This window comes from Ambystoma mexicanum, chromosome 4p (assembly GCF_040938575.1).
Source record: "Ambystoma mexicanum isolate Mex_15411 chromosome 4p, UKY_AmexF1_1, whole genome shotgun sequence".
In the NCBI taxonomy this organism is placed as follows: Eukaryota; Metazoa; Chordata; class Amphibia; order Caudata; family Ambystomatidae; genus Ambystoma; species Ambystoma mexicanum.
Window position 1 is genome coordinate 159,219,832 of NC_090927.1, and position 25,850 is coordinate 159,245,681.

A 25,850-nucleotide genomic window follows, 5' to 3' on the forward strand; every position below is an offset into this window, starting at 1 on the left:
CAAGTTGGCTTTATGCGTGGCAGGTATGGTTATGACCACATTAGGGCGATTATAGATATAATGGGACTCCCAAAGGAGAAGGTTAAGAATGCACGTCTAGTTTTCAGGGACGCAGAGAAGGCCTTCGTCCGAGTTAATTGGGTCTTCTTGGATTACACACTCAGAAAGATGGGTTTTGGGGACACTTTCCTGAGAGACAGTAGAACGCTGAACTTTTCCATTAGTGCTCAAGTTTGGGTCAATTGCGTTCTGTCTTCTCCCTTCCTCTTGACAAGGGGTACCAGACAGAGCTGCAGTTGTCACCAAACCTTTTCAACTTTGCAATAGAACCGTTGATTGCATACACAAGGCAAGAGCAAAGTCTTCAGGGACTCAAATTTGGGGATAGTGAAATAAAAATTCTGTGTTATGCAGATGATATGATTATCATATTGTCTAATCCACGGGAAGGGAGCAAAAAGCTAAAATGCATGTTTGGGGAAATGGGACTATTATCTGGTCATAAGATCAACTGGGAAAAGACAGTGGTGTACCCTCTAGACATCGCCCAACCAAGGGGTGACATATGCTCATGGAACTGTCAGTGGAAGACGGGAACAATGAAGTATTTAGGAGTCTACCTGGTTTGCGATCTCAGAAAGTTGGTGGAACTTAATGTTTAAACAATTATAGAGGTAATCCGGAGGGATATACTAAAATGGGGCTGATTAACAATGGGGCTCTGGGCAATAGTCATTGCCATCAAAGTACATCTTAATGCGATCTGAGCAGGAATGGGGTTTCAGACATCCTAATCTGACAAATTATTACAGAGGGTTTGTTCTGAAAAAGTCAGTGTTTTATTTCCCCCGAAATACACAGTGACATGCCCTATTGGCGGATTATTGAGAGAGAACAATTTTCGCCGTATGCTTTGTGCGTTATGTACACAATGTAGAAGATGCCGAACTCTACCGTAAGATTACCCACAATGGGAACTACTAGAGGGGCCCTACAAGATATTATGTCCGCCAGGGGGGAAAACATCTGGATTCACTGCTTTGCATATCTATGGCATAATGTAGGACTGCAAACAAGACCTTACGCTGGCAGAGGTGGGTCAAAAGAGGCATTCTCAGAATAAGAGATGTGTGGGAAGGTGATCAAATGTCTTCATTCGAATGACTTGGAGAAACTTTAGGGCTAGGGGTAAGAGAACATAAACGTTACAGGGACTTAAAGTGTCTTCTAGCTGAACGGCAAAGAATGCTAGGTAGCCACATGCGAGAGAGACCCACAGCCTGCAATGTCATCCGTTCTTTTCCATGCACAGTGTCGATGTACATGAAATTGATGCCAATGGACAACTCACATGTGGAAGCATGGGAGAAACTACATCAGGCTTGGGTGGAAGAACTAGGTATGGATATTTCTAATGAGGAATGGGACAGTCTGCTGCGTTTAGGCACACAGTCAAAGATGGATCTGGGCCAGAGGTATCGAAGGTAAATAATCCATTGTAGACTATACTGAACCCCTGCACGGATGGCCAGGCTAGGGTTGGCCGATGATGACACCTGTTGGGGCTGTGGTCTTAATGGGGGCACCTTACTACATATGCTATGGGCATACCCAAGGGTGGCTAACTTCTGGAGTGAAGTCTTAAGTAGATTAGACTTTGTGCTGGGAAACACACTTCCAAGAACATTTTACTCGACAATTCTATTATCAAACAAAGGGAGAGGGGAAATGGCCAATATGAGTAAACAATGGATAAACTGAGTACTTGTAATAGCGGCAAAACAAATATTAAAAGTGTGCAAGTCAAGGGAAAAGCCAGATGTGGAAGATTGGTTGGCAGATGTGCATACTTTATCTGACTATGAAAAAGTAATGCTAAAGAAACAAAAACAAGAGGAATATTATTTTAAAATTTGGGGATCGTTCAACTAGTTATATAGCTAATGTTGATTTACTGAGTACATAAATGATTGAATGCAATAAGAGGGAGATTACTGGAATTTTCTGTTCAGTGTTGTGTGTTGAAGTTTTTCAGTGAAGTATTGTCCGATGTTGTTAAATGTCTGAGATACTGTTGTAAAATAGAGGTTTGTAGTAGTAAGTTTGGATTGGACATATAGTTTTTAGTAATACTGGAATTAGATATTTGAATACTGTATATATTTTATTATTCAAATGCATACCTCTGATATTATATGTTTGTGTTGCCTTTTTTTTCTTAACTTATATATATTTCAAATGCCAAATAAAGAGGATAAAATAAAAAGTATTGGTTGGGGGAGCCAAGGATGACTGAAGATTTCTGGTATGGATATTAAGCTTGGCACGATCAGATAGCGATGCTGGACATGAATGAGATATTTATGAGCCAGTGTCAGGATTTTATGTGTAATCCTTTGTTTAATAGGAAGCCAATGTAAGGCTTTCCTTGACAAAGAGACATGTGCCCGACGAGAGAGCTCAAAGGTCACTCGTACCGCGTTATTCTGAGTAACTTGCAAAGCTCGAATGTTAAGTGTGGTAGTACCGGCCAGCAGGCTGTTTCAGTAATAAAGCCTGGAATTGATCAAAGCAGTAGACAACACGGCACATGGTGATGAAAGGGCGAATGTAGTGTATACGTTTAGTAATGAGACTGCAAGTAGAGTGGTTATGTGACCATCTTTACCGAAAAGTGGAAGAGGGGGGCACATCATTATGTTTAAAGGTTTCTAGAACGGACAGGGAAGAATTTGTTGAAAAAAATGTATTTGTTGAAAAAACTTCAGGTGCAAGAGGGCAAATGTCTCAAGGCCACTTGGGACAAACAAGAACAAAGTAGAACAAACCGGATGTTGGCACACAGTGACCCTATGATGCACTCCTTGGGGGGCAAAGAGTGCAAGAGGTTTTAATGTGGTCTCTCGTGTGGTCTTTCATGTGGGTCACCTAATGTGGAGGAACCCAAACTTGGATCCATAAATTCCACAATATTTTTTTCTCTCTATTGAGAAACATACTTTTGTTTGATTATAGAGTGAGTTGGTCAGATATCATTAATAACAGTTTGAAGGGGAGATGGGAGGTTGGTATCGGAATAAACTGGTCCCCTGCGCAACCGTTCGTCTGAGGTTAGGGTTTAGCCTGCGGCCTCGCACATGGTTTGTCTGGGACCCAAACACCAAGGTTCCAGGGAGGTTTACAAGTTCTGGATGGGGTGACAAACCTTGTTAGTTGTGGGCGCTGGTAGGAAGTTGATGGTCCAATACTGTCGATAATTATTGTGAATAATTATTGTGAATAATTATCGACAGTATTTGACCATCAACTTCCTACCAGTGCCCACAACTAACAAGGTTTGTCACCCCACCCAGATATCATTAATAACAGTTATAAAACATCACAAAATAATTGAAAGACAATAATTCAGTATTAGTTTTCATTGAGCAGTAACCTCATTTATCTCATCAAAATCGAGAGGGTAATAATATAACAAATCAAACAGGTTGGCTAAATTTCTAAGTTCAAAGCCATTGTGTACATAATCCTGTTTTCATACACAGGTACAATAGAACATATCAAATCAAAACTCGGTTCCACTGTCAACAGCCTTGTGTTTACAACATTCACACAAGGGACAGTGGTTGGATACCACTACATTCAAGTCAAATCCAAAATAGCTCCTTTCAGATTTAGATGTGGCTAACGCATTTCGGATTCCAAACAATTCATCTTCAGGGCAGGAGCTATTTGTTCCTATTGAGTAGGTGCGTTTCTTACGTAGGTACCTAAAAGGTTATAGAGAATGGCGACTCAGTGTTGACAACTATAAGGGTAGTATGTATAACTAGATCGATTTCAAATAAAATGTACTGACCTTCACAGTCATTCAGTGGTGACATGAGAAGTGTCATGCCTATTGGTAAAGAAGTTAACTTAACGTAAGTTACATGAGTAATACCAAGTATGTTTTGTAGTATTCATGAATCGGTAACAAATATAAATTATGATGTCCATGAGTAGAAAGAAATTAGGACGCACGCAGCTGTGAGAATGGTCGTGACGCGAGCCGGGCCGTGATACTAGAGCGGTCATAAGGAAACTCTATTAGCTAGTTAGAAGAGAGAACGTCAGGATTACTATTGGCATGTAAAGCACGAGAAGTAAATACATGGTGTTGTATCCTAGCTGCAGGGTAAATCTCAAGGTACTCAGAGTCCCCATCTAGGAGACGTGTGCATATGATTGATAAGTCGCGCCTGTTCCTGGTAATTAAATATGGTGGTACTGCTAAATACAGCTTGCTTACGGCCTAACTATTAGGGTGAAAATAACAGTGCTCTGTACCCGTAGCCTACAGTCAGGCACATCTGTAATGTTGGTCGCCTACATAGTGTATTACTCGGTTAGTCAACTATGTTAATACCATCTCACACTGTGCGTTGGAGAGAGGTGTAAATAATATCAGGATATCCCACTTTACTCGTAGCTAGAAGGTAAACCGCGAATAGAACATAGTACATAAAAATCTTACAGAGAAGTGTAGAGGGAGATCCAAGCCGACTGCCTATGGACGCGAGGCTCGGGTCTCACAATGTTTGTACCATCGCCAAGGCACCCACGCTCATGCACGTAGGCGCCACGACGACAGTATCCCATCTTGTGGTGGAAAAACACTGCCTATGGTTACCAAGGTGATCGTAGCTACGTGCGCTTACCGCCGGCACCCTCGCAATAGCGGTAAATACCTGTGTCTGAGCGTCGCATGGGGAGTAGGATTGGTATAGCATACATTGGCGTCAGGGGGTTAGGGGGTTTGTGTCAACAGGATCTGCTCGATCTGGACAGACGAGTAAATATAATGAAGATAAATAGGATACTCTACGTGGGTATGAAGTAAAAATCTGTGAAACTCAAGTAGGACACACAGAGTGGTGAAGACGACAATAAAAGTGAAGCACTCACTAAGCAAAGTGCTTACACAGTGTTTTAGCTTGACATGATAGCCAGCAAAATCCTTAGTGGGAGAGCCAAAAGCCCTACGTAATCGGGTATGGCATCACACATGTAATGAGTCACAGGAGAAGTTTAAATAGTGATGGTGTTTGAGTAGGCAAAGGGGCACATCCACAGAACAAAGTTCCGCGGGGTGCCCCCTTTCTGCTCATTCTGTATAGGCACGGGGGTGGGTGGGCAACTATGCGGCAAAATCCGTGGGATGCCCCATTCCCACCTGACAGACAGAATGGTATCTAGGTAGTGTTTGCATGATATCGGGGCCCAAGTCCCAATCCGCTGCAATTGGTGTTCGGTGCAAAATGTATATCATCATCACATAGCCGTATTCCAGTCACCTACTTAAATCAACATGTATATGGAAGTGCCAGTGTGTCATTTCCCTCGGGAACATATCCCATTCACAATCTAAATTGGACTAGCCACATCAAGATTCACTGGAGATTACAGACACAAATTGCGGCATAAGCAATCACAAGAAAAGGCTCATTAACACTTGTTCGCCATCTAAATTTGACAAGCAGCATCATGTTTCACAGATAATTAAGGATACACTAATGGCAGCCTAGCCCACCATAGCCAGTATGGCATGACTGCCATGTAAACCGTGGGGCATATACAGTATCTACAATATAATCAAAGTACAATAAGTTGATATGTAGCCCCAGTCCTTCTTTACACAATGCACATCAGGTCAAAGTCATTGTTCATTCCTCTCGGGCTGAGTGAGTCGAGTAAAGGCAATTAAGAAGCTAGCCAATTGTAACCCCTATTGACAAAGAGAGGAGGAGGCAATAGTTTATAAAGACCCAAACAAGCATTGTCTAAGTCAAAGAAGAGCAAGTGTGATAAAAAGCCATGATCAGCATTTGGTTGATGTAAGTGTGGGAAAACAAGGTGGCAGAGGAGCTGCCCTCCTGATAGAATGAATTCAGGAGGAGAGGAGCATAATCTGCATTGCATGTGGCAACCACAAGGGCGGAACAAACAATACCAATGCATTTCATGTCCTACCAGAAGAAGTATTCACTGCTGATGTTGTTGAAAGTCAAAATACTTTACTAAATTGTTTAAAGTTAACTTTATCACAGAAGTACTTGTGGTAGTGTTAGGAGCTTTAGGTCCTGGCAGGCGAGTATACAAGGGCAAGGGACTTTATAGTAATATACCTGGCAGGTTAGTGGACCAGTTAGAAGTTGTTGAAATACTGTGTTGTGGTTAAAGACTGTAAAGAAGAAGAAGTGGCAAGGCCATTAAAATATCTTGCCAATTATTGTGAAATCACCCTGACAAAACATTGCTGTTGCTAAAGATGAAGTGTGGAAGTGTTTTCATTTCCTAAGAAGAAGTTGTTTTGAACTCTTTGCTACACGTGGAGAGACGAAGAGTTGTCCTTTCTTTTGGACTGTTTGAAAGTCTAAGTGAGAGACTTTTGGAGCAAGAAGAACCATTGTTATATCTCATTACGGCCGCTGGTCATGGTTGCGCTGTGGCTGAATTCGATATGCTGGTGCGTTATGTTATTCCAACATGGCTGCCGGTAAACGCCGGTCCTGTACAGCAAGTCTGCCTGCTCCTGCTTGTGGAAGGACTCTGCCCATCTGTGATCATGCAAAGTATTATATTCCGCCTGTTCCTGTGTGCCGGCGCGTCGATACTCTTGTACTAGACGTTCTGTAAGTTTTGCTTCCTAGGGAAACTAACCTTCCTGTCACTTGTGTTTCTTCTATGCTTACCTTTCTCTCCTGTTACAGATCAGCCAACTCTGCGGTTACGTCCGCTACTGGTTCTCGTACTTACCCACTGTTCCGTCACATTTCCCCGTACCGTGTCTCCAACACGGAAGTCAAACTACAGCTTTCCTTCATCTTTGACTCGAGGGGACGTAAGAACACGGAAGGGATAATTCTCAGGGTTCGCATCTTTCTCAGCCAAGACAATACAGAAGAGCTAACCCATCTGTCTCTACAGGGATTTCGCGAATGGAGCTTCGCCCCTTCTGCTGACAACCACGCTGTCAGTGCGGAAACACAAATCTTCTGCGACACGAGTAGCCCAGTAAGTCTATCAGGGAGGGAAACTTCCTCTTTCTTACTCTTCCTCTGCTTCTATAAAACTCGCCATTCTTTGGAAAGAAGTCCAGATCCACATACGCCTCTGCTGCCGACTGATTAAGGACTTACATAAATATAGATTCAGGTGCAATCCAGTTCCTCTCTTCATATTGTGTCCCATATCCTCTCCACATCCATACTTACCCTTTTCCTTATTTCCGACAGAAGGTAGCATCATCTCTGCCTTTGGAACAGTCCATTCCAGTAATCTCCAGTCTGTGGGTCAGAATATCGAAGAGCTGCCACAACCTTGGCTCTCAAACTCCGGCAGAAGGTTTTTTTTCCCCCAAAGGGTTTCCCTGGGGATTTTGCTCCTATCTGATTCGTGTCTGAATCAGGCAGAGGGCTGTAAAGTCCACAGGGGGTTTTCCTGTCATCAAGGAATTGCAATCTGCTCAGGTTAGTGGCAAACTTCATATTCTCAACCTAACATGTTACAGATAGTGACGCCCACAAGCAGTCGCCCTGGGACAGCAGATACAGCAGCTCATGACTGCCATGCAATCCTTGTCTCATGAGGTACAAAACCTCAAGCAGGAAAATACCCATTTTAGACAACAGATAGCACGGGTCAATCCCAAATTACCTCCCTCCTCATTACTCACCGGCAAGTATGATGGTAGTCCACACAAACTCAAAGAGGATTTGGACAGTTGTACTGTACAGTTCACATTTAAGGTGCTGCCCTGGCATGGGCTACCCCTTTAGTCATTATGGGTAATGGTATCCTAGACTCGTATCCAGCATTCGTCAATAGCCTTAAATTGATGTTTAGTCGTCAGGAGATATCTATCTCATCTGAAGAAAGACTCCTTGATCTAAGACAAGGCAACCAAGACATCATGACTTATGTCACAAGATTTAAGCAACTTTCTTCGGAAACTGTGTGGCCCGACAATGCCTTATTGACCCTGTTGCGCAGGGGATTAACTGAGGAACTAAAAGATGAGGTTTCTAGGGTTCCCAGACCGGCTAACTTAGCCGACATGATCACGGTAACAATGAAAATAGATTATCGTCTTCAGGAACGTCAAATGGAACGAAGAAAGGGATGAACATCTAGAACCCGCTCCGAAAACCCTTACATTTTGCTGAAACCAGTCCTTACAGATTAACCGATGCAACTGGGAGCAGCAAGGGGTTCACTCACGAACGAAGAACGAGACCTTAGATGAATACAAGCTCTATGCATTTACTGTGGCTCATCCACCCATATTGTCAGAGACTGTCCTGTGGCTCCCCCAAGACACTCTGAAAGAAAGAAGTCGGGAACGTCTATAGCCCAGCCGTAAGGGGCCCGCAACCCGGGTGTGTCCGGAGGGTTCCTCAGACTTGCCTTTATTCACACAGATTGCTGGTGTCCCAGAAAACACCATGGTTATCATCCTCCTACATTTTACCTTTGACGATCAGGAAATCCAGAACGTCCCAGCCCTTGTTGATTGCGGAGCGGCCGGCAATTTCTTAGATGTTCAATGGGCCGCAAGTAAAGGAATCAGAAGAATACCAAATACCGTATCCATACCCATTCAGGGAATGGATGGTAGCCCTTTGGTTTCTGGGCCTCTTGTTTGTGGAATTTCCTCACATACAGAGGTGCTGTGTTTTGATCAGATCAAGGCAGCTCACTTTGCCATCATCCTTGGCCTATCATGGTTGCGTTTACACAACCCATACATTAACTGGACAGCAGGAACTTTATTTCTGGGATCAGAGTATTGAGTTACTAAATGTCTGGCCAACCATTCAGTTGGTGTCCATACCTCTCCTTCAGACCCTCCTACAGAAGGGGTTACTATGGTCAGCTATGTGAGCAACATCCCGGATTGTTAGAATCAGTTTGCCCAGGTATTCTCCACTCCACAATATTCTTTGCTTCCTCCACATCGCCGGGACGACTGTCATATTGAACTACTACCCGACCAACCCATTCCGTTTGGACGGATGTATGTGTTATCCCAGAAAGAAAAGTCAGTTCTCAAGGAATATCTACGGACAAATCTACAGAACGGGCTTATAGCAGAGTCTACCTCACCAGCAGGAGCCTCTCTATTCTTTATCCCTACAAAGGATACTGAGGAGCTTTGCCCCTGCATCGACTACAGGGGATTGACAAAATTACTGTGGCAGACAAATATCCCATGCCGTTAATCCCAATCTTGGAGGCTGTTTCCGGCGCAACCATCTATATGAAATTAGACCGCAGAGGAGCTTACCACCTCATTCGTATAGACCCTGGAGACAAATGGAAAAAAGCTTTTCGAACACCCTTTGGGCATTTAGAGTTCCTATGTGATGCCCTTCGGCCTTTCTAATGCTCAGCGATTTTCCAACGCTTTATGGATCATGTGTTTTTGCAGATGTGTTATGGTGTTTGAGTCAAGTACAATACTTACTTCCTTGATTTCATGTTAGACAGCGGATGTTCTCCCAATCCATGATGGTGAACTTCCTGCTCAGTAACAATTGGCTATAGATTTGTACAGGCTATTGTGATGCAGTTTGGAACCTCTGGAGAGGTCCTAAACTGCCTTTCATTCAAGATCAGCCAAGAAATGGTCACAGCGCTTAATAGCTCCAGAGTTACCAAAGAAAGCTACAGAACAGAAGATATATCTTTTCAAAGTAATCAACAGGATCTGCCAAAGAAAATCTAAGATAAGTGACAGAGAGAAAAAAGAATCTAAATTGTGCATAGAAAATGTTTTGAACTTAGAAGAAACTATTGACAAGCTGCATGCTCAGTGTAAACCTATTTCTACTTAAGGAAGTCAGAGACTTTATCTTTCAAAGTAAAGAAGAACTGTTTGTAAGTTTAAAGTTGTTAATTGTTACAAATCTAAGTTGTTTTTTTTTAAACGCTTGTGCATCAGTTGCAAAAGTGTTTGTTTGAACTTCAGCTGTAGCGCGCGGATAAAGTAGACAAGCGTTTCGTTTGTCAATACACGTTGGGTGCGAGTGTCCCCCGCATTAGAGGAAAGTACCTAGCGGCGTGCCCTGCGTGCCGGCTCTGTTGAAGGAGTTGCGTCGGGCGTATTCAGTAAATTGGTGGCGTAGTAAGAAAGGAGTGATGCTTCCGGTCGATGCGTGGTACACTATAACCAGCTGAGGTAACAGCTGTTTCAGGACGCGTTAAGTGTGCGTCGATCGGAGAGGAGAGCGGGTTTTGGAAGCTTTTCTTTTCCTGGCAAGTTAGTTACTGGTACACGTGAGTGTGCGTGCAGGTTTCTTGGGTTACAAGGTACGTGCGAGTGCTAACAGTAAAGACTGTGTGTGTGTGCCTATTGGAAATTGTTTAAAATAAGGAGGCAAGTGTGAAAAAAAGCATGGACAAACTAAAGCTAACTAGCAACGTTACAAGAAATTTAAAGGGCAGCAAGAGAGAGAGTAAGCATTGAAGTTACTGAGAAACAAATTTAGTGAGCGACAATATGAAGTAATCAAGTGGCTAGCAAGTTAAGGGCAAGAGTTTTTGAACTACAGTTCAATAAAAAACAAAAATAAAGACAGCATTAGGATTCAGTAAAGAGGACAGAGAAGGTTTCTCCAAGCACAACAGGAATTGGAATTCAGGAAACAGCATAGAAGATAGCGGGTGTCTCCCAGTAGATAAAAGAATGCAATCACTAAGACTATAGCAGCACAGCAGAATAGAGACAGATTGTGAATGGCAGCAAAACCAGAATCCTCAAGTATTTAAAGGCCTCTGAGCTTAAAGCAGAGGTAGTCAGGTAATTGAAGGGTCAATAATGGGAAAATAGCAAATTCAGTGTAGATGTACTTTTCTGAATGTTAATGTGGAATGTGTTGTTTGCAGGTTCTCCAGAGTTCCGAGAGTTAAGGAGATTGGAGGAATCCTGACTTTTTCTTATTTTCTCCACTTCCACCTTTCCCCAGATCTGTCGAGCAGTTGTGCATTTCACTGCTGGGAGGACTGGTTTGGAGGATTGGGTGGGCTATTGTCTGCTCCTGCAGGAACAACAGCGTTGGGACCTGATAGAATGAAAGGCCCACATTAAAAAAACCTGCCCGAGCAGAGATGGAGTCTGAGGCATAGGTGTCATTGGACTCTCTAGCAAAGATGTTAGCTGGGATGAGAGAGGAAATGAAGGCGTCTAGGAGAGAGACAATAGAGTTAAGTGTTAGGTTAAAAGTATTAAGCCTGTTGGTGTGACGAACATTTCTTGCCCTCCACAGAGTTCCCGGTGTTATGATGCGAAAGAGAGTGTTTACCAGGAAGAACCCTCCGAGACTTCCTGCCACAGTCTAGTGTTTCCTTTCCCAGGTCGGTTTGAGACTCCGCCCACATCTGGAACGGCATATCCAGGAGGCGTATCCTTCGGGTTGCTACTCTCGTAGGAGTATGCCCACGCTCTGTGAGTTCGTCTAGGGATTACAATCTAGGTTACTCCTGATTACTCATATTCTTGTCCTAACTAGTTCCTCATGTTCCTTCCGTTCTACTACAGATCTGCCAATCCGATTACAGACCGAGGCCTCCTTCAGTTTGTTTACAAATCTCCATTCGGTTCAGCCCCCGAGAGCCGCACCGAGACGCCGCGGTAAGCGTCAGACTCCTCCCCTTTAAGTTACGTGCAGCCTAGGAATAGCGATCATTCTCCTTGTTTGGCTATTATCTGCTTTCTATTTTGTAGAATCGGACAGCAGTCCCATTTTCCACACGTGCTCTCCGTTCATCGCATTACACGAACGCACACCTCTTGTGTGCAGGAACGAATCCCGATCCTCGGTAGGAAGTCTCCTTTTACATACGGCATCAAGTAGTAGGTTTCTGGCGTCCGGCCATTTATATAATTATTTCTGGCTTCCTCTTCTATTTCTAGTTTTCCTTTCCAGTTCCAGCTCAAACCTTTCTCTGACTTCACCTTCAAGACTCATTACTCAAAAACTGCTTACCGGGGTAAGGAAAAGAAGGAAGGGGGAAAGTTTCCTATAGAAGAGAGTAGAGAGAACCACAACCTTCATAGTCTTCTGCTCTCTTTTTGTACAGCTGATATCCAGCCCCAGTGCAAACTCTCTATCTAAGGACAGAAGTGATCATCCGCTTACATTCTGATCTTCGGTCCTGATCCCAAGAAGAAGACGTTCAGGATTTCAGGAACTCCAGCAGCTCTTCTCAGGGTTTTCTCCCTTCGGGGTTTCCCTGGGACTCTCACTGTGCCCGAGCCCTGTGCTGGGGCTCAGAGGGAGGCTTGGGTAGATCCCTTTTAGCCACGGCAACGACTAGGAAGACATCAATTCCTGCAGAAGTCATCCTGACGACAGTTATTGGAATACCGGTAGGTGGTTTGTGTGCTGTTTCTAACACTTTGGGTGAAAGGCTGAAATCCTAGCATAACATGCGTAAGGAAGGTGTGGAGGAGGAAAGTCTGAGTGGCTCAGGATGGAGTCTGGATAGGGAACCGCCAGTGCTTTCTCCTGAAGTAGAACCTGGAAGGGTGGAGGGAACTAGAAGCAAGGAGAAGTTAAGAGGGGGTGTACCAGCAATTTCGGTGATTACAACCTCTTTGGCTCCACCCGAGCGGTTCTCAGGTGATCAACAGAAGTTTAAATTGTTTTAATGCAATGTGAATTACATTTTATGTGTAGACTAGAGTCTTTCCCCAGTGAAAAAGCAAAGATGGTATTTTTGATCACTTACCTGTAAGGTGAGGCAGCAGCATCGTCAGTGCCTTTGGTTGGAGCAGGGGCTGGGGAATTAGAGAGTTGGCACCATTTAAGGATGAATTCAGCAAGATGTTTGACAGGAGAACATTGACTCAGAGTGTAGATAATGAGTTGTTGGACTTGAAACAAGTTAACAGAGATTTATCAATCTAGCACTAGTATTGGAGAGTGTTTGGCCTGAGCAAAAGAGGTATTCTATAGGGGGTTACGGGAAGAGTTAAAGGACGCCTTGTCAACTGTTCAGGAGAGACCAGTGTCGAGTAAGGAGTTAATTAGCTTAGTTTTGAAATTAGACGTAAGATTGAATGAGAGACGCCAGGAACGTAGGAGGACAGGCCCAGAGGGAAGGCTTTGGGTTCGTAGTGAGAGACCTGGAGGGGATATAGCTCAAAAGGAAGTTAAGGCCCTGGTGAGGGTAAGACATTTTAGACCTCCCTTAACCAAGGAAGAGAAGGACAAAAGACGGAGGGAGAATCTTTGTCTATGCTGTGGGGATAGTGGCCACTTTGTTGGTAATTGCCCTAGAACCCCTCTGAGATTTCAAATGTCAGCTGGAAGATGTCAGATGGTGGCGAACACAATTCAAGCGTCGGTACCGCACATTGCAATTAACGTATCCTTATATTAGAGGGGTGCATTGAAGTATGGGTTCCCTTGTGTGCTTGATGCTTGATTCTGGGGCGACAGAATATTTTATTGATAAGACCATTGCTATTTGGTTAGGAGTGCCACTGGTGGATAAGGAGGTTCCTGAACAGGTTAGGGCTGTGGATGGAAATTAGCTTACCTCTGGTCTTATTACAAAAACCACAGACTTTTTGGGGTTGAAAGTTTCTGAAGGATATTGGGAATAGATTATGTTGGAGTTAATTGATGCACCTCAATTACAGATAATTTTGGTCATATGGTTGACTTTGTAAAACCCTTTGATTGACTGGGCTAAGAGAACAGTGGACTTTAGATAAGAGTTTTGCCAGGAAGATTGTGTAAGAGCTAGGGAGGCGAGTGATTCCAGAAAGGGTGAGAGTTTGGGAGAGGTTTTGGTGGATGGCTTGGCAGAGGAGCATGTGATTGGTGCGGTAGGTAGGACATTGCCGTAGTCCTATCAGGAGTTTGAGGACGTTTTTAGTGAACAAGAGGCAAAGGAACTACCACTGCATCGCCCTTATGATAGCAAGATTGATTTAGAAGATGGGACGCCAATTCCTTGTGGCCATATTTATGCTCTGACAGAGACAGAAAACAAACATCTGAAGGAATATTTGCATGAAAACTTAGAGAAAGGGTTTATTTATCACTCTCAATCTCCAGGGGCATCGCCATTATTTTTCGTGCCCAAGAAGGACAAAAGCTTAAGGACCTGCATCGACTACAGAGCTATAAATAAGATTACGATCAAGAATCGCTAGCCACTTCTGCTAATTTCTGTAATGTTAGATACCTTTCAAGGGGCTAAGATATTTTCTAGACTGGATTTACGTGGAGCCTATCATTTGGTAAGGATCAGAGAAGGTGATGAATGGAAGATGGCGTTCCGAACTCGATTTGGTCTGTTTGAATACCAGGTAATTCCGTTCGGCCTTTGTAATGCGCCAGCGGCGTTTCAATATTTCATCAACGAGGTTTTGAGAGAATATCTTGATGTTTTCATAATATTTTATGTTGATAACATTTTGATATTCTCCCGTGAGGAGCAGCAGGATCAAGAGCATGTTCGAAATGTTGATGAAGTTAAGAGAGAATCATCTTTTCGCTAAGCTGGAAAACAGTCAATTTCACACGACAAAGGTGGAGTTCCTGGGGTTTGTAATCTCCCCAGCTGGACTGGAGATGGACACTGGTAAGATTAAAGCGGTTTTGGATTGGCCAACGTCCTCCTGTGTGAAAGATGTGCAAAGTTTCATTGGGTTTGCTAATTCCCATCGCAGGTTCATTCAAGACTTCTCGTCAGTGGAGGCTCCAATCACACGTTTATTGAAGAAAGGTGTTACATTTTGTTGGGAGAAAGAAGTGGAGGAGGCTTTCTTGTTCATGAAGAGCAAGTTTACCACTGGACCAATACTTTTGCATCCGGATGTAGAACAATACTTTTTTTTGTATAAGCAAATGCTTCGGATGTGGCTTTTGGAGCGGGGCTTTCGCAAAGACATCCAACTTCAGGTCAGTTACATCCAGTAGCCTTCTTTTCCAAGAAGTTTTCAAATGCAGAAAGAAATTACACCATCTCGGACTAGAAGCTTCTGGCAATTAAGGCTGCGTTTGGAGAATGGAGGCATTACTTACTTGGTGCTCAACACAAAGTAACCGTACTTACAGATCATCGGAATTTTACCTTTTTATGCTCTACCGCGTCAGCTAAGATGGCCTCTCTTTTTCGCTGAGTTTGATTTTGTGATTACTTTCAAAACCAGGCCCCCAGAACGGAAAGGCTGATGCTTTGTCCCGGTGTAATCCGGGAAGTCTTAAAGAAGATCTGTTGACTCCAGGGCCGTTATTAAAGGAATCGAATTTTGTGGTGGCAGAGATACAAAAAGGATTGAGTATGAGTGCACAGGTGCAGAAAGAAATGACTGCAGAGCAGATGAGTGGATGGGCAAGTGCAGATCCGGCAAGAGTGATTAAAGATGGTTTGCCATTGATGGATGCAAAGTTATTTTTGCCAACAGTAGAATTGAGGGAGGAGGCTCTTTGTCAGGGCCATGATTCTCCATTAGCAGGAAATCCAGGGTTCAGAAAAACTTTAGAACTTGTACGCAGAGAGTTTTGGTGGGATGGCATGCGTAAGGATGTGTTGAATTATGTAAAGAGGTGTGAGGTGTGTGCGAGAGCTAAAATCAGAGACCGGCAGATTTATTGACTCCTTTGCCCATCCCTCCACGTCCCTGGCACACTATCTCTTTGGATTACATTGTAGAAGTACCTGTCAATCAGGGTTACACTACTATTTTAGTGGTGGTTGATGTTCTTTCTAAGGCCAGTTATTTCATTCCCATGAAGGGTTCTGCAACAGCAACTAATTTAGTGAAAGCATTCCTGCAACATGTAGTTAGGTTACATGGTCTCCCTACACAGGCAATTTCCGATCATGGGTCCCAGTTTGTGTCCAAATTCTGGCGGGCGTTTTGTAAAGAATTAAAAATTTAGGTAAACTTAACCACGAGTTTCCATCCAGAAGCCAATGGTCAGACTGAGAGGGTGAACCAGGAGCTTGAGAAATATCTGCGTTGTTATCTAACATCAGATAAGCGTTGGGTTGATTTGATTTGGCTTGCAGAGTTCTGTTATAACAATACATCAAAAGATTCAACGACAATGTCTCCTTTTTACTTAAATGAAGGGTTTCATCCTAGATTTCTTAGAGAAATCAACTTTGAGGAGGTAGAGGTTCAGGATGTAGAAAACAAATTGAGGGCAATGGTTGGAAATGTTAAAAGGGCGGTTGAGGCTCTGCATTCGCCACAGTTGGTAAAGAGATTTAATTTACGTTATCCTAGGAAACCAGGCCCTGGGGCAGGGCATTGAGGATGGGCATACTGTCAGGTTCCAGGGTTTTGGGGGTCTTTTTCTGCTGTTATGGGTGGTGTTTGAGACAAGTACAATACTTACTTCCTTGATTTCATGTTAGACAGCTGATGTTATCCCAATCCATGATGGTGAACTTCCTGCTCAGTAACAATTGGTTATAGATTTCTACAGGCTATTGTGATGCAGGTTGGAACCTCTGGAGAGGTTCTAAACTGCCTTTCATTCAAGATCAGTCAAGAAGTGGTCACAGCGCTTAATAGCTCCAGAGTTACCAGATAAAACTACAGAACAGAAGATCTATCCTTTCAAAATAATCAACAGGATCTGCCAAAGAAAATCTAAGATAAGTGACAGAGAGAAAAAAGAATCTAAATTGTGCATAGAAAATGTTTTGATCCTATAAGAAACTATTAACAAGCTGCATGCTCAGTGTAAACCTATTTCTACTTAAGGAAGTAAGAGACTTTATCTTTCAAAGTAAAGAATAACTGTTCGTAAGTTTAATGTTGTTAATTGTTACAAATCTAAGTTTTTTTTTTAAACGCGCGTGCCTCAGTTGCAAAAGTGTTTGTTTGAACTTGTGCTGTTGCGCGGGAGGATAAGGTAGACAAGCGTTTACGCGTCGGGTCCGAGTGCGCCCAGCATTAGAGGAAGCTACCTAGCGGTGTGCCCTGCTTGCTGGCTCTGTTGAAGGAGTTGCGTTGGGCGTATTCAGTAAATTGGTGTTGTAGTAAGAAAGGAGTGAAGCGTCGGGTCGATACGCGGTATGCTATAACCAGCTGAGGTAACAGCTGTTTCAGGACATGTTAAGTGTGCATCGATCAGAGAGGAGAACGGGTTTCAGAAGCTTTTCTTTTCCCGGCAAGTTAGTTACTGGTACACGTGAGTGCACACACAAGTTTTTTGGGTTACAAGGTACGCACGAGTGCTAACAGTAAGGACTTTGTGTGTGCCAATTGGAAATTGTTTAAAATATGAAAGGAGGCAACTGTGAAAAAATCTACTCAATGTGTCTCTCAGAAGGTTGAAGGAGTGGGATCCTTCAGCCTTGCCACCAAGGCACGATATCACATCCGAAGGGGCATTACAAGTGCCTTTGCCCAAAGCCACATGGCAAACTAACTCCAGAGAGTCCCAGGAGACCCTGAAGTACAAAGCAGTCGCCCACTGGACTAATAGTGGTTACTGTTTAGAATCTAGATAGTAACTGGAGCAGAATATGGCACAGGCCCCCCATGGTGATAACCTCACGTGGAAACCAAAGTGTGAGGTACACACAGAGGGAAAAAAGAAGTTCCCAAAGAAGAACATGCGCAAACCATGGTGTGTTAAGCAAAGTCATAAGAAGCCAAAGATTACTTTCCCACTTGCGCAGAATGCCACGGATGCCCAAACACTCTCCGAAAGGATTTCAAGAAGGCAGTGACATATATAAGGACAAAGCCCGAACATGTGGGAGACACCACTTCATTACGTAATGCAGTTAATTCAGAGAAGCAGATTTGACTTTTTTCTGGGGGAAACATGGCTTCTGAGCCAATCCAGTCATGAGACAGATCTGCAACAGTCCCAGCCTATCCCCTGGGCAGAGACAGACCAGTGTGGCACTAAAAGTTAGAAAGTGCTAGTCCAAGAAGGAAGAGGAGACATAATACTGGAAGGACACCACCAAGCTTCCATTGGATCCCTAGATACAGGGGGAAAGTACTAACTTGGTAGCAGTAGTACATGTCTTGGTAACCTTATATCAGCTGCTGTGGAGTGAGGTAGCCAGCACAGAGATCTAGCCTACAATAGGGAAAGTCCAATGAAGGAATTCCAATAGAGGAGGGTCTTCAAGCAAAGCAGAGAATCTAGAAAGCAGCCTGAACATCAAGGGCCTCTAAATCCATACCAGAACTGTGACCCCTGTGAAGATGGTCATATAATCTTACTTGTCTGAAAAGGACCATTAATGAGGGACTGGGTAAGAAATACTCATTGATGCTAAGTTTTAAGATGGGAACCCCTAAGGTCTGGTAGAGATGTCATCTGAATGCTAAGAAACTCAATGCCTGTGAGAGACCAAAAGTGAATGCTGAGAAACCCAAGGTCTAAGAGGGACCTACATTCAATACTGGGAAGCTCAATGACTGGCAGAGACCTAAAGGTTAAGAGGTGAGGCAAATACTCAGAAAAAAACCTTAAAAAACCCTGAAAAGCCCAGGAGAGGTCTTGAGAGGCATTGTGAAAGTATGAAGGCCCGGGAGGGTCCAGACTGTGAGCAAGCCTGAAAGCTCCTTCTCAAGGAAACCTTTCTATTTTGTTGTGCTAGAGTCGAGTAGGACATTTGATAGTAGGTTTTCTGAACTCTTTTGTTGGCCATGCTTTGGAATATTTGACTTATAGCTCAGGGTATACAGAAGGATTAGGACTAGTTCAATTGGAACCTTCTATTGGCCATTTCTGGACATTGTGGTGTAGAGAAGGGTATACCTGGAGGGATTAGGACACTTAAGATTCGTTTAGGAAATTTATTATTATGAACACTCATCATTGTAGATGTTGAACACCTGTAGAAAGACCTTTTGTGTTGTCCATCCTGACACTGTTTGTTTTAGGAAAGCCCTTATAATTTGTATGTATTTCCCTAGTCTCTATACGCATTTGTCCAAAATCAGTCTCAAATAGAATACTGAATACTATGTTCTTTTAAACTACATTCAGGTGTTGTCGTGTGTGCCATTGCTTGACCTTACCACATGCGTTGGTGACATGTTGGTGGATGGCGGATGGCTCACGGGAGAAGCATGTACGAAGATCTGACATGCTTTAACATTACAGCTTGCTTTTTGAGCAGTTTTGCTGACCTGCCTGTGGAGCGTGGGCCATCGCAAACAGAACAAAGTGAAAGCATGATGACAGAGAAGCAGGAATTGATGTACTACTGGCTGTACTACCCAAGAGGGTTTAACTGTGGATGAAGATCTCATTATGAAGAAGGAAAAGTTACTTCCAGTGTTCACCATAGACTACGTTATCATTATTCATAACCAGCACTCCAGCCCTCTCCACCTTGCAGAGAGTGGTCTTTCTCAACTGAATAGATCTGTGGGGGAGAACTGTTGAAGTGCATGCTGAAAAAGTTGCAGGGGGTTCATTGCCTATTGCATCCTTATAGGGTTAACTTTATGTTATTCGGAAACCTCTCATTGTTGACATTTGTTTTGTGATGCCACTGGACCCATGAAAATATTTTAGCAAGTAGGAATAGTGATAAAGATGTCCCTGTTAGACAGCTATTACTACAGGTAAGTAACTGTTCCTTTAAAATATCAGTTATGGGCAGCTGCTATTAGATGGATTGTAAGCAAAACAGTGTTGTTGGTTTCAATATGTCGCAAAGCCGAGAAGGATCAATACAAGCCAACATAGAAGTTAGGGGTTAAAACAAACACATTTATTAGGGAATGTTACACAAGAGGGAGCACAAAGGAAAACTCATCGACCCATACAACCACATGGCGATACTTCAAGGAGGCAACAGAGGTATGTGAAGGTGAGAGAAAGTGGAGAGGGGAGGACAGAGGTGTAAGGGAATTCGCATTTGGCATGAAACAGGTGTGGTTTTTTGAGAAGGGAGATGAGGATGGAATGTGGGCCTTAGAGCCAGGACCATGATTACATGATACGTTGGCAGGGGATCTGTCATAAATCATATTGTACTAAAAATGGCTATGGAGCGATTTGGGCCTTGTTCTTAGCTAGGTGGGGCTTCTATCAGTTAAATGCACTGTTCAAGAAACCAAAAAGCTGAAAACAACTTGGTTTGGAATGGGATCGGAATCCACTATAGATTATATTTACATGGTGAATATCGGCATCCAAGAAATAAGTTGTTTTGTGGTGTCCACTTCAGTTTTGTCCTTTAAGGAGGAGCAGGTTAGGGACCAATCAGATTGTGTCAACTTGGTTGCGAATTGTTCTGGCAGTAGAGTGACTCAGTTTCCCAGAAATAACACACAAGTCAATAAATCAATATTGTTGTGTTGGGACAATATTGATGACTTTGAGAAAGATCATATTTGCACTCCGGGAGAATTTTCCAACACGTTATTAATGCTTAAACAACTACTAAGTCGGTTTCATACTGGAACAAGTGTGGTTTTGTGTATAAAAAATTCTTAAATATGACCAAGAAATCAGTGTCATAAAACACCTATTCAGAAGTAATGGGAGGAAAGTTAAAAAAAAGCAACAGGTAATTTTGACTCTAGGCAGATTGTGATTAGATCACTAAAGAACAAATACAAATCCTGGTTGAAAAATCATAAGATTTTGGGTCACATTAAAACCAACCAGGATTTGTTCTCAGACATAATTAGGAGCAATTCCAGGTCGATTTGGTGGAGGCTAAATTTCAAACAGACTGATCAGGTGGGAAAGCAATCCACTACCATAGCAGAAAATGTTTCGGCTCTTGTAAGATGTAATTGTATGGGAAACATGAATGATGCAATCTGGAATCTGGATTTTGATAAAGATCAAACCATATACATAATTAACAAACTCAGAAATTCAAGGGCTTGTGGGGCGGATGGAGTCATGAATAGCCCTATGAAATCGGACCCAACACTTTGGTCTGAAATCCTATTCCGACTGTTTACTCAGATTGTAAAGTTGGGTAAAATTCCTGCCTCATGAAGCACAGCTATCATAATGCCCATCTTTAAAAGAGTGGTGAGAATGGACCCACTGAGTTATCGCCCTATCTCCCTTGGAGATGTCTCCTCGAAGATCTTTTCTACTCTCCTTTTGAGAGAAATCAACATATGGATAAAGGCAGAGAAGATTATAAGCCCTTTGCAAATGGGCTATCATAAATTAGTGAGCACAGTGCTAAGTGGGTTTATGTTATCAACATGTCTTGCACAGGCAGGCAGAAAGACTGGGATGACCCTGTATGTTGCAGTATTGGATCTCTCTGCACCATTCAATAATGTAGACCGTGACATCCTATGGAGCAAATTGGCGCAACTGGGAATGCAGCAGGGTTTAGTTAGGATGTTATCGCTACTCAATGACAAAAATAGTGTCAAAATAAGATTAAATGCACAGAGAGCTCTATCGAGAGATATACCAACTAATAAAGGAGTGTGACAAGGCTGCGTAGTAGCACCAAACCTTTTTAATCTGTGTATTTCTGATCTTTGGACTCGAATCAATGAGTGAAATATGTACTCTCCTAGATGTGGGGGTCTCAGTGTCAGTTGCTTGGCTTATTCAGACTACCTTATTCTCCTGGACTTTATGCCCGCTGGTCTACAGGAAGCATTAGGTGGTGTTTCCAATTGCTTAAAAGATAACAATTTAATACTCAATTCCATTAAGTCCAAGATTTGTATTTTGTATTTTATTAAATTTATATAGCGCTTTAATCCAAAGTGCTTTACAAGAGGAACAAGCATAAAACAGAGCAAGCATTATATAACAATTGAATTAGACTAGAAAACAGTACAAGGAACAATTTAGATTATTGAAGATGTTAAGGGTGAGTGGTGAGGGACTAGAGTGAGAAACGGAGTAGAAGTTTTAGGGAAGTGAAAGAAAGAGATAAGAATTTAGAGAAGTTCGAAAGGTAGGAAAGGAGGGAGAAGAGCGGAAGGAGACAGGGAGGTGAGTCCATTGGAAAGGAACGAGTAATTGAAAACAGCGGAAGCGGGAGGGGGCACAGGGTAGAGGAGGAGAAGCAAGTAGAAAGAGGTCAGTGGAGCACAGTGAGCGCTTAGGAGGTTTGGGGGGTGAATGAAAGATAACATTTTAGAGAAGTGCGAAAGGTAGGATAGGAGGGAGAAGAGCGGATGGGGAGAGGGAGGCGGTTCCAGTGGAAAGGAGCGAGTAATTGGAAAGAGCGAAAGCGGGAAGAGGCACAGAGTGGAGGAGGAGAATCGAGTAGGAAAAGGTCAGCGGAGTGTAGAGAACAAGAGGGAGTGTAGAAATAGAGAAGAGAGGATAGGTAGGGAGGTGTAAGACCGAAGAGAGATTTGTAGACAAGACAGAGGAAGTTGAATTTGAGTTGGGAGTGGAAAGAAAGCGAGCCTAGTGAGGTAAGAGAAGAGGAGATGGAGTCAGAAGGTGAGAGAAGGCAGAGGGAGTGGACAGCAGAATGGTAGACAGATTTGAAGGAGGAGAGGTGAGTGCTATGAGAGGTAAGATTACGGGTGTATCTGACAAAAGGTTCAAAAAGAGTTATGCCTGGAAAGTTAACAGTATCAGAGTTCTGGAAAGAGATAGTTTCAACTATCTGGGGTTTCTATTCTGAAATAAGAATGTATTCGAACAGACAAAGAGACTAGAGGAAAGATTGAGAATTTGTACCTCTGTGATCAGAATAATTCATAGGCGGTTTTGTGCTTATTCTTTAATACACTTCCTTGAATTCTTTAGATTAAAAGTGACCCCAATGGATCTTCATGGAATCGCGATAATGTCCCTGAATAGCAGAAAAATCTTGGACATATTAGAGGGTCATGTCATAAAGGAAGCCCTTTTTATACCAAAGTTTGTTCCAATTAAATCTGTCGAACAGAGGAATTTGGTATTACTCACCATTTAAAAAAATGGCACAAATGAGTACAGTAAAGGTTTTAAAAAGAGGTGTCTAAATTTTATGGCGATTATGGACATAGAGGAAATGGTCTCTCAGTCTGTCCTCAAAAACACCATTAAGAAGTGGGACTAAATCTTGGATATGGCTAATTTACAGAGACTGAAAAGATATAATACACAAAGTCTGCTCTATGTTCCCCGTTTAAATTTAAGACCATATCTTAAATCTACATTTAATTGTTTGCCTATGTTAGAAATTGTAGGACCCCAGTTCAATATACCTCATGAATTAAGAATTTGCAGACTTTGCACATAACACAGCACTGAATCACCTTTTCATTAGGTGATAGAATGCACAGCACTGACCATACATTTTAAGTCTCATGTACACTCAGTTGAGTGTGTGGATGGAATTTCCCCTTGGAACCGACTGATGACGAGTGGTCGGGTGTCTCTGCTTCTAGCTCTTGTTAATTTTTTTAAATAGCTTTTGTCGCACTTTCACGTGTGACAACTCAGCTTGAAGATCTCTTAAGAGATGTTTCATGAATTGATGAAAGTTTTCAGTTTTAGATGATTGATATCTATGTGTTTTAATAAGTGATATTAGTGTGTGTTTTAAAAATTGGTTGTAATGAATATTTTTGATTAAGACTATGAACTTGGGAATTGTTTGTTTTAATCACCGCAATTATATATTTGTCAAATCTGAATTGTATTTGTGTAAAATGTATTATGTGGATAATGTTGCATAAGGTATTGTTTTTACCAAATATGCAGCAATACAAATGAAAAAAAAAGAAGAAATAAAACATGGGAGAAGGCATCCTGACCCAGCCTACAGAGAAACCCTGCTGGAAAGCCTCCTGGCGGAAGCTTTGTGGCTTATCCCAGTACCCGCTAGCCCTAGCGTCTGCTGTTATCCAGGCATAATGTGCAGACAAATATGATCATTGCAATGTCTGACCAGATGAAAGTGTTTATGGCCACCATTTGTTTTGATCATATGATGAGAATTAAAGAAATTTACATGTGCTGAATAAATTCTTGTTAACCCACTGTATAACTGATATAATTGTTCATGCACTAATGTAAAGTGTTTTCATGTCACACGGGAGGATAGCGAATTAGCAGCGAGAGATATAGAGTGCAGATCTATTTTGCCCAGAGAGGCCCTGAGAATCCCCAGTTAATAATTTGAAATGAGATCTGAATGTGCCTTTTCTGCGACTTGTATACTTTTGTGTGCCAGAAAATCATGTTAAAGGATAATACAATAATGACTTAAAGCTGGTTGTTGAAAATAGTGCTCAAATGCCATTCTTTCTTAGCATGGAATCAACATATTTACCATCAGAAGGAGGTCATGCCTACTCTGATATGTTGCACTAATTGCTTCAATACCCTTTCTGCATCCCTCTAGGCCATGGGAGTAGATAGTGAGGATGATCTGTATGAGCTTGTGGACTTCTTTATCAAGTATCGAACTGAGCATGTACAATCAGATGAGGTAAGAAAAGCAATACATAACAATATATAGCAATCTGTTACTATAGAAGTACATTAAATAAGCCACCAGGACACTACAGCACATGCAAAATATTTATGTTCCCAAACCTTCGTTTTTTTCTGTGTTTTTATAAAGTTGTTATGTCTACGAAATTGAAACTGGTCTGAGGTAGACACCGCTGGATAAGCTTGTGCAATCTGGAATTGATGCACATCAGTGTCATAGCCAAGTGATAAACTCATGCAAATTGCTGTGTTATGTATCAAGTGCTCCCTTTAATGAGTTCAAGAGATCATCCATCCTGCAAACAGTATAGATATAAATACTGCAAACTCCAAATGTGTTGATACATAGATGAATGAGGAGTATTATAGCTATACCAAACCGGGAAACAATTTCCCATTAGTGCCTGAGCACCTATTTATCCCTCTAAGAAAATGTACATGGATTTCCCATTTGAATGAACATTTATCTGGTGCTACATACAGGTAGCCCATAGTATGTTAAATATCCCTTATGTCTGACTCTGTAATAATTGTGGATTTCTATAGGGTGAAGAATTATTGAAAGAAACTATTGAAGAAGTAAATGAATGTAAATTTGTCGAGTCAAGCTCCAATGACCTCATCCACCCAAACGATGTGCTGCGTGCTCTTCGGGATTTTGTCAAGGACTACAGGATGCCAAGGTTAGGCAAGAACTTTCAGAAAGGATGACTTGGTCAAAAGGTTGACACACTGCTTTCCTAGACTCGATGCAAGGGTGATAGACACATTTCCCAGAATAAGAGTCAAAGTGGTTTAAACCCCAACCCATCTGAGTTATTAGAATGAATTAATTCAATTGGGAAAAAAGAGGACAAATGTCTGAAAACTGTACTTTAAAAACTGTGCAATGTCCCTTTGAAACTTTTACAACAGAGAATTGTTTTTAAAATACTTATAATTCTGTATTATTTCTTTACCAGGGAAAGGCGTGTGTCAGCTAGTCTGCTACAAAAAATAAGTAGGTCCTGAATCTGCAAAACTCACTACTGTAGAATAAAAACCTCTGCAATCTACAATTCAAATCACAATGTTGTCTTTCAACATAACATTCAGACATCCATTTTAAGCACTGCACGACATTGATATACATTGAATTTACATGTTCAAAACCAGTGGTACGCCGCATATTCGAATGGATATGTTTTCTCTGCAGAGTCCTTATCTTTGTAATGTCCAGGTTCCAGGCTTGCACCTAGAACATTTTAATTCATGCTTTCAAGGCACCGGGTAACTTTGTCTTTTCTCTAGGTCTATGTGGAATAACTTTTTTATCCATTAGCTAATGCCTTTTATTTAACTTTTGCAAGGGCTATAACCTTCTAAAGCACGTATGGCTGTAAACGCAAACTTGTTATTTGTAACAACGGTATCTTGCTAGTTGTA

The 25,850-nt window shown here is 42.2% G+C and overlaps 1 protein-coding gene across 1 annotated transcript in view; it reads left to right on the forward strand.

The window, feature by feature from the left end:
• The window catches only part of DRC1 (dynein regulatory complex subunit 1), a 742,360-nt gene that overhangs the window by 605,109 nt on the left and 111,401 nt on the right, over window positions 1–25,850 (forward strand). The window contains exons 13-14 of the mRNA XM_069605601.1: window positions 24,334–24,420; window positions 24,972–25,108. Coding sequence (XP_069461702.1) covers window positions 24,334–24,420; window positions 24,972–25,108 — 224 coding nt within the window. The remainder of the gene's footprint in view (window positions 1–24,333; window positions 24,421–24,971; window positions 25,109–25,850) is intronic.